The sequence below is a fragment of the Diprion similis genome, chromosome 10 (assembly GCF_021155765.1).
Source record: "Diprion similis isolate iyDipSimi1 chromosome 10, iyDipSimi1.1, whole genome shotgun sequence".
In the NCBI taxonomy this organism is placed as follows: Eukaryota; Metazoa; Arthropoda; class Insecta; order Hymenoptera; family Diprionidae; genus Diprion; species Diprion similis.
In genome coordinates, this window is record NC_060114.1 from 1,775,920 (window position 1) to 1,790,559 (window position 14,640).

Below are 14,640 nucleotides of genomic sequence, written 5' to 3' on the forward strand. Positions count from 1 at the left end.
GATGACATGATTCTAGCCGGCAATGACGAAAAAGAAATAAACGAAATAAAAAACTTTTTGAAAGGCAAATTTGAAATGCAAGACATGGGAGATTTAAAGAACTTTCTTGGCATAAATATAAGGAGAAATGAAGACGGAATTTACCTGAATCAAAAACATTATCTACAAGCATTACTCAACCGATTTGAAATGACAGACTGCAAGGAATCAAAAACACCAATGGACCCAATGACAAATGCATCTGAAATCAATGCACCATTAATAGAAACGAAACCAGTACGTGAACTGATAGGTTGCTTGATGTACGTCATGTTAGCTACACGCCCAGATCTCAGCGCATCAGTAAACATATGTAGTCGCCGGCAAAATAAGCCTACAGAAGAACTCTGGAAAAACCTAAAGAGGATCTTAAGATACTTAAAAGGAACACTCAACTATGAACTGTTCTTTGACAAAACAAATCAAATTAGACTTGTAGGGTATGCAGACTCTGACTGGGCTGGAGACACAAGTGACAGGAAATCTACCTCAGGATACTTATTTAAAGTTTTTGGTGGAACAGTCTGCTGGAGTACGAGAAAGCAAGCAACAGTAGCGACATCCTCAACCGAGGCAGAATATGTAGCACTTGCCGAAGCAGCAAGAGAAGGAATTTGGTTATCAAACGTACTTGAGGACCTTGGCTATGCAAAAACAATTATTACTATTCACGAAGACAACCAGTCATGCATTAAATTAACAAAGAAATGGGAACACAAAAGACTGAAACATATTGATGTAAAGTTTAATTTTATACGTAATCTAGTAAATGACAATCTGCTTTTGATTGAGTATATCAGTACCAAAGAACAGGTCGCTGACATTCTAACTAAAAATATTACAGGTGAACAGTTTGTCAGAAATAGATTTAACCTAGGATTAAGAGAAATAAAGTAACCCTTGTCAAAATGAATAAGTATCGATTGAGGCGGGATGTTGAGTTGGACAATCTAACTTATCATATTAAGTAGACACTATGATGGGTGTCAGTTCTTTATCTATCATATTTGTGTAATCTATGTTCTTCTTTTCTATATACAAAAAAACTTGTTCGCTCAAAAGAACTGGCCTCGTGCTGTTATAATAAAACGTTACAAATCAACAACATACTCTTTCCTTGACAACGGACCTCAACAATATCTTTTGCTCGTATTACCGCTGTAACTTTGTTGCACCGAGGGCTCTTGGACCGTCAGGTCCAAGACGCCATGTCTTTCGTCTGTCAAGTCGAGAGGTGCGTGGACGTCAACCCGTATCAGCCCTTCTGGTCGATAGTAGTGTTCGGAAAATCTTCATTGTGACCGGCCTAAAGTACCGTGCTAATTCGTTAAGCTCAAGCTTTCAATTTGTATTGTGAATTGCAAAGACTTACTGTCACCTTATTTCAAATTCTTTCTTGTTCTGTACTGACTCTCTTATCTTCGCGAATAGATATTTTCATGATATTCGTTTCCTTAAATAAAAATCAAATCAAGTACTGCCCTGATTCTACCGGGTCAGGTAATTTTAAGTGATTAATAATAATAAGATATAAACATTCGACTCCTTGTTTAATTATATTTCAACACTACATAACTAGTGTTATAAGGGTGTCAACCAATAGCTTCTTTCGCCAACTTAATCGATCCAAATTTAACGTACTGCTTGAGTGACTGTAATCCGAACCTACGATCATCAACCTCCAAGTCTGCTTTGGTGGCTGATCTCGAGCTCCAACATCCATACGTAATCCATCCATTCGTACGACTCGAGGTGAGGCTCAGGTCCAGATTACTAAGACCCTGACCGACACGATCCGACGGAACTCAATCTCAACGCACGACTCTTCAAAAGCTAAGTCAATTCGAACGTTTCACTCCAACATCAACCGAGTCTAGATAATCACCAATTTTATTAATTTATATTCCTATTCAAATTTTGCCTACTGGTAATTAACATTCTGTTTATTGGCCAGCATCTCTAGCCAAACCAAAAATCGTCTTTTTCAATAACTCATGTCTTGGTGGCAGGCTTCACTAGCCACTCCTTTAAACCACCACTGATTGTTCACCAATACCTATATTATATAAATTCAATAATTAAATCAAACAATAGAATTGGTGCCTAGCTAGAAGTCAATATCGTTTACGTATTTCGAGAGGTATTCTCTGGCTTTCAGCTCGGCTCCTATCACCTTGGTTAGTTAATTAGGAAGCATTTTTTGTCACCTGTGTTTTTCGCTTAAATCAAAAGTATAAGAATAAGTATATACGTTCAGTCTGATCGACGGAACCACACCCACAGGATCTATCTAAACAAGGTTATCGTTCGTGGATCCTCCTGAACACGCTGCAGAGTTACTCTCCTGACGATACCTTGATTATTAAATTTAGACATTGAAGATCCTAGATATCTTTGTCCTGTACGGTTATCGTTCGCGGATCCTCCTGGACACACCGCAGAGTTACTCTCCTGACGATACCATACACGATTAGGACTTTATTAATAGACAAACAAGTGTGTGTGTTTCCGAGATTAGGCGGAACATAATATATTTTGTAATTTAATTTGAGAAAGCATAAATCTAAGGAGAAAGCTACAAACTTCTAAAACGACCAGTTAGACTTAATGCGAACTCATTATAGATCTTGCGGCCTTAGTTTATCATTTCATGTTGTAACAACGAATTATATGTAACCTTTTTATAACTTCAACCATTATCATTTTCCAAATCGTTCGAAGAATATATTCTATATTTTACCAGTTAAATCAAATAACCCGTTTATTTTGAACAACAACCTTGTTGAGTATATAGATATAGTACACATTTATATGTACGGAGATTGGCAGCACTGTCTGCATAGCAACTGTACATGAGCGTGGTTGTATGTGAGAGAGAGAGAGAGAGAGCTCGTTCGAGAGCCAGCGAGAAACGACGAGAAGACAGACGCCATGTGGCTTGCAAGCGCGAAGCATCGAAGACGTGTAGTATATATTATATCTTTATATTATCATAGGCAATAAAGCCGACATTTATATACCTAATATAAAGTGTATTCTTCCCGTTATTATCCACGTCCTAATAAACCTTTCTCAATTTCAGGATTAAATTATCACTATTATAAATTAGCCTCAACCTATTTGAATCAATCTCACAGACCTGTATAGGACTATAGCAACACGATCCTACATATACCGGCGTGCCGAAAGGTAGGTCTTTCTTAGTTTTTAAGTTTTATTCAGTGCTGTTACGTGGGTGCATAATCGATTATTATCCTTAATAGTCGTAAACTCTTATCGCTCTTCACACGTCCACCCTCCCACGTAACAAAAGTCTTCAGAGTGATGTCTTATGTTTATGAAAGTCTTTTTGTTCTTATAGTGGGAAGCTGCTCCATCGGAGAAATAAATTATTTTTTCTATAGGAATCGAATTTTCAAACTTCTCTCTCATAAAGTTGATTAACTTTTTTTGAAACAAATGAACCGCAACTGTATCATGTTTCAGATGCTCTGAAATCATCACAAAACTATAATGTCTCAACTGGTCGTCGGCGTAAATTTTATAGGAAACCACGATTGGATGAAAAGTCACCTGATTATTGGTCCAGTGAAACCCTTGCGTGGAATCTTGTACAAAAAATGCATAATTCTCAGCGAAATCGCATACTACTAAAAGTTCACCAACTCTGCAGATTTAGAAAAACCGATTTTTTTTATCCGGATAACGATCACGGAATAATCGATACAATTCTCTCAGATTATTCAACATCAGATGCTTCTGAACCGATATTTTTTCACCATTTCTTTCAACGGATACTGAAGGGCTAAGGTGGTTCAATAACTATTTCCGTAGAATGGATAAAGAATGGTAAGTGGAAGAGCGTCAAATGAAATTTAACTCCATTATATCGTAATATACGCAACACAGCGAGCTCGCGCGAGTAGCGCTGACGTGGATCGAGACGTTTCATTTTTTTTCTCCGGCCCTGGTAACTTCTCCATGAGTTTTTTTTTTAGGATTGAAGAGGAAGGATACAGGTATCCGAAAAAAATTATCTCCACGAATTGTTGTTAGTCCCGCGGAAATGGCAGCGAAATCAAAAAAGAAAACGGTAAAAAAATATTGAAAGAAATTTTTGTTTCCAAATAAATTTTTTTTTATCGAAATGCATTCTTTTACCAACAGAATGATTGCAGGATCAGTCCGCTCCGATGTATACTTTCGGATATATGAATTTTCAAACATAGCAGTGCAACAGTGGTATACAAAACTTTACATGGCTCTAACTCCGCCATTTTTTAAAAAATTTCAAAATCCTTGAAATTGTATTTTTTTTTTACATAGTACTACGGATATTTCAAATGGCGCAAAGATCCGTGACTTGACGGTTTTTTTTTGAGTGAAGTGACGTGGATCCGCTCCAGTGCTTTCCGTTCACTCTTCAACACAGAGATGTTCGGTGTACGGTGTTTCGGTGCAGGAACGTTTGGGCGCGGGAACTCTTAACATGAAAATATTTTGACATAATACAATCAAAATTGTGAAGGCACTGAGTAGCTTCGCACTGAAAAAAATAAAAAATATTTTTCTGTGAAATTCCGCATGTGTTCCATAAATATGAGAATTGCAGGAACAGTTCACGCACCAATCCTTACAATACTGAGCTGAAATTGACCACTTTCTTCCACTAAAATACGCAAGACCCAACGTTTTATGCACAATGCACATATGATAAAAAAGGAAATGTTCTAGCAAGGATGGTATGTTGTGGCTCCGGTTTATTCCCCCGTCATACGGAGGCCGAACGTATTCTAACATTGGTACTGCGACAGTCACCTTCCGCGTTTGTGTGAGGGATTGTGTGTTGTCGTTTTGTTTATGCCCCTGTCATACGAAAACCTAACTTATCCCAACCTACGGACTAGTCACCATCCTCATGTTGGAATTTTTGAAAAATCACAACTTCTAAACGATACTCTTTTTGGGGTTAAAACAAACTTGTATAACTTTTTATTTGAACCTGTAATCATCTAGAACCAGTCCTACGGCCTTCCCCAAAAATATACTGAAGAAAGATGTCTATAAAAAAAAATTTTGTAGAAAAATATCCTATTGGCTCCGCGCCGAATCGTCCCCGCTTGGGCGCACCGAAACGTCTTGCGCCGAAAAGTCCTGCTCCCATCGCAATTTCATACTCATGGTAATCACCAATTTTCGTCCGTAGTCACAGAATATACTTCGAACTATTCGCCGGTGTTCACTTAATTAGCCTGCTCTTTTATACATTTTTCAAATACTTACAGCCATGTAACATTCATAGGCTTACAGATCCTATCTACTCATTCCTATTATTCGTTGAATCAATAAACGAAATAATGGAATCTGCGTGAATTTCGACAATGCATAATTATTCCATCATGAAATTCCTCTGCAATTCATTTACGTCTCGAAATTTATTTAAAAATATAGTTTCTGATCACGTGTTAGAGATGCATTTCACGGATTTGTCGGACTGTAATATTTAAGGGTCAGTAACTTTCCGCTATTCTAAAAGTAACGAACAGTGTAATGAGGCGTCCAAGCATCATGTCCGCCAGAATAAAATCTAGAAAAACAGTAGTAGGATATCTTATTTTACTCTTAATTAATGACGGAAATTTCCTCACCCATAGACCTTATTATCTACAAAAATTCGTGGAATACGGAAACATATTCACCGGCACAGGTATTGAAGTGGACGTAGGAGTTCATCCTTCAGCTGGGAGTTTCCCTCTAAAATAGAAAGTGCAAAGGTCCCCGTTTCCAATGTGGATAAGCATCCTTCGGTTGGTTGAGTTCGTATTACGTATTCACTGGTGGGTAACCCAACAAGTTTGCAGGAGCGTATAGAGCAAAGCATTGGACTGTTATGGAACATTGCCTAAAATCATTTAAAAGTATTGAAAACAAACAAGACCCTCTGTTGAAAACTCACCACCTAGCTATAATATTATGCATGAGATCCTATAGCTGTAATATTTCAAGTTCTACCGGTGGTAATGTCTCCTCCTTAAATTTTTGAGGTTGAAGTTAGTAACATTTACGTAATGAGTCATTTATTAAAAATCATTAAGGGGACATATACACATTAAACTAATAAATTCGAGATCATTTTCAAAGGAACACAGTGGATAAGAGAATTTTTTTTATTTATTTTAGTTTTACCCTAATTTAGGGTTATCTTTGGGGATTATTTATCTGGTTAAACAAATATCCCAACTATATTACGAACAGCGGTTCAGCCCTGAAGAGGTGCGGTCGCGTTTTTGTTTCTATATCACATTGTGCATGACTGTGATGCCATCTTTCATCTGAAATGATCGGGGTTTTGCATGAATAAAGTGAACAGTTATGGGCAGGGGTGCCACCAACAATATTCGGAAGTTGACCATTTTTTATAATTTATTCAGCCCATATTTAGCAGAGTACTTCTAATCACTATGTTTATTGATTGTCGTACAAAATTCTGAATGAAATTGCTTGGTATTGTTGGTGGAATCCATGCGCATGACTGTTTACTTTATTCATGCAAAACCCCAATCATGCCAGATAAAAGATGGCATCGCAGTCACACACTATGATGTAGAAACAAAAACGTGACGCACCTCTCTAGGGCTGAACCACTCTTCGTAATATAGTTAGGATATTTGTTTAGCCATGGAAATAATCCCCAAAAATGACGCTAAACTAGGGTGAAACTATAAAAATAAAATTTATTCTTCTATCAACTGTGTTCCTTTGAAAATGACCTCGAATTTATTAGTTTAAGGTGTATATGCCTCCTTAATTTGCTACTTTACAATTTGCTATTTTACTTTATAGGTGCTAAGTTTTCAGAATGTGAGATATGATTTGGGTTATTACCGTTTGCTGAGTTTCAAACACTCCTAAAATTGCGGAAAAACGATTTTTCCTAAAAGTGTATTGGTGATGTTACGAATTTCAATCTTATATGAAGGCTAAAGGGGGACAAGTATAGTGAGAAGCCTTTTGCGTATATCTTTACGATATTTTATGGCTGAATAGGTACTGTTGAAATGCTAAGGACATTGGAAGTAACAGATGTCAATTACAATTCACTTTGAGAAAAAAAATTAAAATAATTTCTTTCTCGAGATTGACTTGACCGCTTTGTTGAAAATTTAATATGTTATTGAGAGAATCAAGAGCTTTTATAGACACAATGCACAGATTTTTATTTCAGTTAATTCACGATAAAAAGCATTGTTTTCTGTTAAATTTTTGTTTTTCGCTGTGATACTTTCGGACATGAATTATAAAACTATTACTTTTACATTCCTTATAGATTTCTCAATGACTCGTGCTTTTTTTTAAATGTTCGCAAGTGTACGCCGTAATTAAAAAAACAAAATGAGAGCCATTTTCGTTAAGAAAAACTAAATTATCAAACAAGATTCAACCGTATTCTTGCAAATTGTATCTTCATTCTAATATGAATAATATACTGAAGAAATTCACTGACGTTAGAAGTACCGCTTCCTTCCGTAGTTGAACTTATTTTCAGGATCTATGTATTTTAATACTACCTACTTATCCATAAAATATCATTAAGATATTCGAAGAAGGTATTTTTACCTTGTTTATCCCCCTATGGCCATTAGCATTATTTGAATGTCTTCGAAGATGTATCTTTCTGTTAACATCGACAACATAGTTGGTAAATTGTTTAATCAGACCAGATTATTCCAATGATTAAAAGTTACCTTAGCTTGTGGCCATGTTCCGTCAAGTATAACCAGATTGTAAGGTTTTTGACCATTGATTCCTACAGGATCCAGCGTGTCGAGTGCCACAGAGTTATTAGTTGGGTAGAGCATGACTGTATTTGGATCTTTCAAAATATCTGCCAATCCTTCATGATGAGGAAGTGGAAATTTTTTACCCCTAAATAGTGAGAAATACGGCAATGATTGGTGTTCAATCTGATAATTGTCTTATAAGTCAATTTTAAACACGTTTGCAGTTAGTAGCTAGATTTTAACAGAAGAACGACATAAATCGCTATTTTGACATTTAAGGACGAGTTTGAACTAGATGTGTGTTGAAAATGTGAGTATAGGTGTTTTACTTTGTTGTGTTTTATTAAATTTTTATACAATCCTCAAGTTTGGGCATAATGATCTTTGCTAAAGATTCAAGGTTACTTTAACTTTACTAACTTTAACCTTATCATTTCAATTGAATTGCCCTTTAGTCTAATTGAAGATTACAGACACGATTTAGTAAATCTGTATTGGAAAGGATGCTATAGTTAGTCTGTATCAACTGTGTAGAAGGTCACAGGCTATTTTGGCTATTATCGGCACCTATGCATTTGATCTGATAAAACCATAGCACGCATTATAAAGGAGCGAAATCTTTGCCGGGGATCAAATAAGCAATCCTACGGTCCCCAAAAAGTTTGACAATTTGCTGCGCTGTTGTGAGCGAAGCCCTTCGTTTCCACCACGGTCTTACATACAGGTCTAGACACTCGTCACAAAATGAAGTGGTGGGGGTAGGACGCTTATGGAAGCACTGGAGTAGTTTGTAATCCCGTCACTACTCGTCTCTGCGATCTATCCGCCTACTGCGTATTCTCAAACCTAACCTCAAAATCCCCGTGTCGTACACATAGACTTATAAGATAGACCGAGCGCTTCTATAAGAGGCACTGACGCTTACATATGAAGGACAGAGATATCCGGGAGTACTGCTCTCTCTTTTCAATCGGCGTCATGGTGGGAGACAACGGAGCAGTGGAAGTGGAACAGCTTTGCGCCTGTCATATGCGTATTTCTCCTCGTTCTCCTCTACCACTCAGTCCCCACCACTAATATCGCCAGACAGAGAGAGAAATACTCCGGACATATCTCTGTCCTTTATATCCTTGCTTCAAGCGACTCATAAGAGCGCTCAGTCTATCTTATAAGTCTATGGTCGTACATTGTGCCATCGTCATCGCGCCGGAGTTTAGATCGCAGCGATCACAGTGGGCAATGCATGAACTACACGTCTAACATCAATAAGCGACCTACCCCCTCCAATGGAGTTTCCAGACCTGTATGTAAGACCGTGGTTTCCACTGATTTAGTATAGGGACCGAACGCGACTACAAGTAGCCGCGCAAATTTGTGCCTATCGACGGGACTTGCGTTAACGTTAACGAGTGGTCTGGCGGTTAATTGTCATCAATTTACAAAAACAAATCTTTATACCGAAAAAATTCTTTCTCCCAGTCTTAGAAAATTGAAGGTTAATTGCTGTGCTATCACTTGTTATACAGTCTCAGAAATACCGCGTAAACTGTTATTTATTGTCCCTATGCGATGGGGCGATTCAAAACGTTTGGTTAATTTGGTGCCTGGTGCAGCCAGGGAAATTTATAATTGGTTGAGTCATCGACATAGGCAGGGGAAAATGCTCGTCGGTTGGGACAAATAACGGTCGATTTGGCGCTGTCGTTAATTTCGCGCACGGTCTCTATAGTGTGAGCTACAGAAGACACAGAATTTGACATATCAAGGTATGAAAAAAAACCGTGTTTCAGTGTCGAAAACACCGTTAGTCTAAATTTTTATGTTAAATACCTAACTCGTTCTTCTGTCGATTTAACTGAAATCATACATGTTACTTCGTCTTTGTCTGTAAAACTTGAAATTTAACACGAAACTTTAAAACGTGACATATTTATAATGTGGTTCCGAATTTGAGTAATAAAAGCTGTTATATTTGTGTTTACCTTACAAGTGAAACGCCGAATTCGTGTAATGAACAAACGGAAAAGTTATGTTAAAAATTGATTGAAATTTTATTTTATTTCAACTCCATCGCGTATGTCACTTCAACTGTTTATTTGTGTGCTTCGGCTAGTAAACACTAGCACTTGTAGTGGATTTGTATTACAAAATTTAAATAATAAAATATCTCGTCACAACTAAGAACAAAAAGAAAAAAAAACAATAAAGGATTAAAAATATGCAGATATCTGTTTATATAGATAAAACAAAATTAGGTTAGTGTAAATAGCAAAGTCAAATAAATATATTGTAAAAATAAAATCACTCACATATACACATTAAAATGACAACAAAACTTTGATCATAATGAATAACAAAAAAATAAATAAAATAACAAAAAATTGTATAAAATAATCTTGTCGATAACGTATCTTTTGTTTCGTTGAGTCGGTCCATGATCAATTCATTTTTTATATATATTTCCCAACAGGGTCGTCGGAAATTGTTGAAGATATTGATATAGGCGTAGATATAGTTTATACATGAATTGAAACAAAAATATTATATACACTGCAGATTTTCGTGAATTACATAACTTGGCCAAGTTTAAATCTGTCGTCCTCTCTATGTCACGTCTTTGGACCGACTGATTAGCTGATTGTGAGCGTATTGACCGCTCAGCTAAGCCTCATACACTGTATAAAATTATACATATCGTCACACACTGTCACTTTTCACTGATTAGTTACTTTATAATGTCAAAGTGTAATATTTATTTAACTTCTTAATCAAATCAAGGTAAAATGAAAAAAAATATAACACGCAAGTATTATGCCATGAAATTGAAAAATGATAAAGTTTTTCATTTATTTGAGTTTGCCATCATTTAGTCGATGTAATTTGTGACGTTTTAGACTCATTCAGCCATCCACTTGCTCATTCATTCATCCAACACAAATTGTATATAATAAAACGTAAGTAAATATAAAATTGTATATGTGTAAATCGTTTTCTCGTGTATAAATTGTAAATGTAAAAATGTCTTTTTGTCCAACTTAATAAGAAGAAGTAGTTCATCGCATTTTAATAGTGACTGTACTCTCTTAAAGAGCCGAGCAGAACTCCGGTATCTTCGGTAGGGATCGTGTCCCTTGTGTTCTGGCAGCGACCGACGGCAGTCTCCTTTTGTTTGTTGAATAAGGAACACTCATAACCGCTTTGTATCGTATTGAATAAATACTGTCACAATAATCACATAGGATAATTGTCGTTACTCTGTCCCGCTCACACAATCCTGCTACAACAATTGTAAATGTAAAAATGTCTTTTTGCCCAACCTGCACCGAAAGTATCCCTTGTCGTGTATGTAAAGTGCGCGCACAGTGGCTTTTTCCCGCCCAGTGACAAATGAGCGGGCGCAAATAACGTATCGTAAGCGGGCGCAAAATCACGTTTTGCGCCCGCTTCGACGAATGCCGGACGCAAAATGGAGTAGTGCACCGGGCGGTCAAATACGAACTAGCGCCGCCACGCGTCGTAACTCCTCACTATCACAGTCGGTGAGTCGGTACCGTAGTTTTCGCGTATTTCTTTTGTAATTTGTCAGTGACACGGATTCGTAACCTTTTTTTCTTGCTTTCGTCTCGTTTAATAAAAACATGCAAGGCGATAATCTGCCTGAAGAAAGTGGCGAAGATGAGTTGTGCACGCCACCTGAGATTCGTGTAAAAGTCGAAAACATGAAAGACAAATTATTGCCGAGAATTTCGAAGGACAAATACAATGCCGTATACATAACCTTCAACAAGTGGAAAGAATCCAACAACGCTAAAATTGTGACAGAAAGTGACTGTACATGGCCTATTTCATTGAGCTATCAGAGACATTGAATCCCCCAACTTTGTGGACGACTTACTCCATGTTAAAGAGTACTTTGAAGAATAATCTTAATCTGGACATTGGCAAGTATTTTAAATTGACTGCATTCCTGAAAAAGACATCAGAAGGATATATCGGGAAGAAATCGAAAGTTTTGTCGTCCAACAATGTAGAGAAGTTTCTTTCTGAGGCTCCAGATGAAAAGTTTTTGGCAACGAAGGTAAATATCTCTTATTATTATTTTTTCTTTCTCACAAAATAAAGAAACAAGAGAAAATTTTTTCAAGTTGTGTATTACTACTACTTAATTGTAATATTTGCAGGTCGCTTTGATATTTGGGATCAGTGGTGCGTGCAGAAGGAAGGAATTAGCAAACATGAAACTTCAAGATATTTAAGAGCAAGAAAATATCATGCTAATAAGAATTCCCCACACAAAAACAAAAATTTCACGGTCTTTGACTGTTGTCGCCAAATACAAAGCTTTGCGACCTAAGAATGCAAGCTCTGACCGTTTTTTCCTCAATTTCCAAGAGGGCAAGTGCACATCGCAAGTTATCGGAAAGAACGAATTTGACAAAACGCCAAGCCATATCGCAAACTATTTAAAATTGCCTGATCCAGCCCTTTACACCGGACACAGCTTCAGACGTACATCAGCAACTTTGCTAGCTGATACAGGTGCTGATCTGACAACGTTAAAACCTAACGGTGGATGAAAGTCTAGTGCAGTCGCTGTAGGTAATATCAGGAATAAATAATATGAGAAATACGCCATGGTCTGATTGACTAAGTGATGAATATTTTCCTGCTTTATAGGGTACATTGAAGATTCCACAGAATATAAGAAGAAAATTGGTAACCAGATTGCATCGTCAATCAACCTGAATCCATTAGCTGTAAAAGTTGAGACTGAGACCGAACCAAAATTAGCGATCAAAGATCAATGAGAAAGAAAACAATTCCTGAGAAGTAAACACTGTAGATTCTAATAAAAATGTGATGATAATTAACATCGGTAACTGCACCGTCGCTATTATTCAATAAAAAGAGTTCTTAATTTTAGAAAACATTTACAGTGTTGAAATGATTGAAGACTGTTACATTTGCAATATAATTATTAAAAAAAAAAATGTGAAACTGTTGTTACTATTGATAAGATGAAGAAAAAAAATGTACTGCTATTAATGAATAGAATGTAAGAATGTATTACTATGGATAGAAAGAAATATGAAAATGTATTACTATTGATAACTAGATATGCATGGTCAAAAAATGTGATACTGTTGAATAAAATAGAAGATTTATAATAGTATTTACTATTGATAAGTGAGATGTAAAGATGTACTACTGTTGAGGTGAAAATTTTTTTTAAATGTATTACGGTTGATAAAAATGATATTTTCGCTATTTACTCCGACCCATCGCGGAATCGTCGTGTATCTTGTAATTAACCTATTCTTTGTGCACTCAAAGGCAAACTTTCAGTACAGGTTGTGGACAAAAAGTATCGTGTGCACCATGGACGGAAAACGATGTACGCTCGTGCGAGATTTCAGCTGAGCCTCGGCGACCCTTTGCACAGCCTCAGGTGCCTCGGGTCCCCTCGGCTCAGCTGAAATCTCGCACTCGCGTCAATTGCTCACTTTCCGCCCTAGATACACAATGCACTATTGGAATCGTAAAGCGGTCAGAATCGTGTTATGCTGGAGAATTGTTGTACGCAAATTGTATGGACAGCGAAAACAAGGTTTATCTATTATTCATACATTCGACTCTCGTCGACGTTCAGCGTATCTAATAAAGCGTTTCAATCGATGTCTGCCAACCCGTCAAAGTTTCTCGCCAATTTAAAAAATTTGATCAAATCTGTTATGTCGAAAATTCTCATTCCAACCGCGAGAGTCAATGTATCCAAAGATAAGATCACCAAGATAGTCGTAAACTTCTACGATATATTTTCAAAGGTCAGTTATATGATTTACGTGCTTACCGAACGGTCTGTCCACAGCGCCATACATTTTTGAGATTTTAAGACCGGTAGTTAGCTCGCCGAGGGCGCGAGGTCTCGTATCGGTCATATATTTAGACGATTTGTTGTGTGAGATCGGTGAGAATTACGAAAGCTGTACGGCCTGCACGCGTAATGCGTCAATCGAGTTAGTCGAATCGCTTGGATTCATAGTAAATTATGAGTGGAGTATTCTGAAACCAGCGCAAGTTTGCTCGTTTTTGGGGTTTGACATCAACTCGATCGATATGTCGCTAGAACTACCCAGCAAAAGGAGTGAAAGTGGGAGAGCATCAGTTCAAGCTTTCTCGCGAAAGACTATACCTATGTAAAATTCGAGACTTCACACAATTCGTAGGGACACTCGTTGCGTTTAGTCTAGCATTAGAATATAGCTGCGCATATCTCAAAGCGTTCCAGACTGATGTCTTCCGGTCTCTCTTACAAAATGATCAGAATTAAGAAGCAACGATGCATATACCAATCTTCCTGCGCAAAGATTTCGATTGATGAGGAGAAAAACTGCAACCATCAAAGAGATCGATTACGAATCCCATATATGTTCGCGAAATTTTTTCTGATGCGTCTTTGACCGGTTGGGGTGCACATTGCCAGTGCCGTGCCTAGGCATGGGCCCACGGGGCGCTGGCACAGGGCGCCATGAAGAGGGGGGCGCATTCAAGCTCAAAGTTCGTTTTTTTTTCATTTTAATCCGATCTTTCCAGACTTCATTAATTATGTTTTGTGATCAAATCGCAATCTGACAAGTAGTGTTTGACTACTGATTACATTGTATACGCAGTATACAAGATTTTGTATTCTTTCATGGGGATGCCGTGTATCGGTCAAAGGCATAAAATGCACTATACTACATAGCACCGCTCAAATATTTCCGCGAGTGGCGACATCAAGCGTGCATTTAGAGAATTGAATTCCTGGCTTCACGGTTGT

At 37.3% G+C, this 14,640-nt stretch overlaps 1 protein-coding gene across 1 annotated transcript in view; it reads right to left on the bottom strand.

The window, feature by feature from the left end:
- LOC124411594 (tRNA-uridine aminocarboxypropyltransferase 2) overlaps positions 1 to 14,640 on the bottom strand; it is a 62,189-nt gene that overhangs the window by 5,723 nt on the left and 41,826 nt on the right. Inside the window, exons 3-4 of the mRNA XM_046890808.1 lie at positions 7,785 to 7,965; positions 5,739 to 5,941 (exon numbers count right to left, since the gene is read on the bottom strand). Of these exons, the coding sequence (XP_046746764.1) occupies positions 5,739 to 5,941; positions 7,785 to 7,965 (384 nt within the window). The remainder of the gene's footprint in view (positions 1 to 5,738; positions 5,942 to 7,784; positions 7,966 to 14,640) is intronic.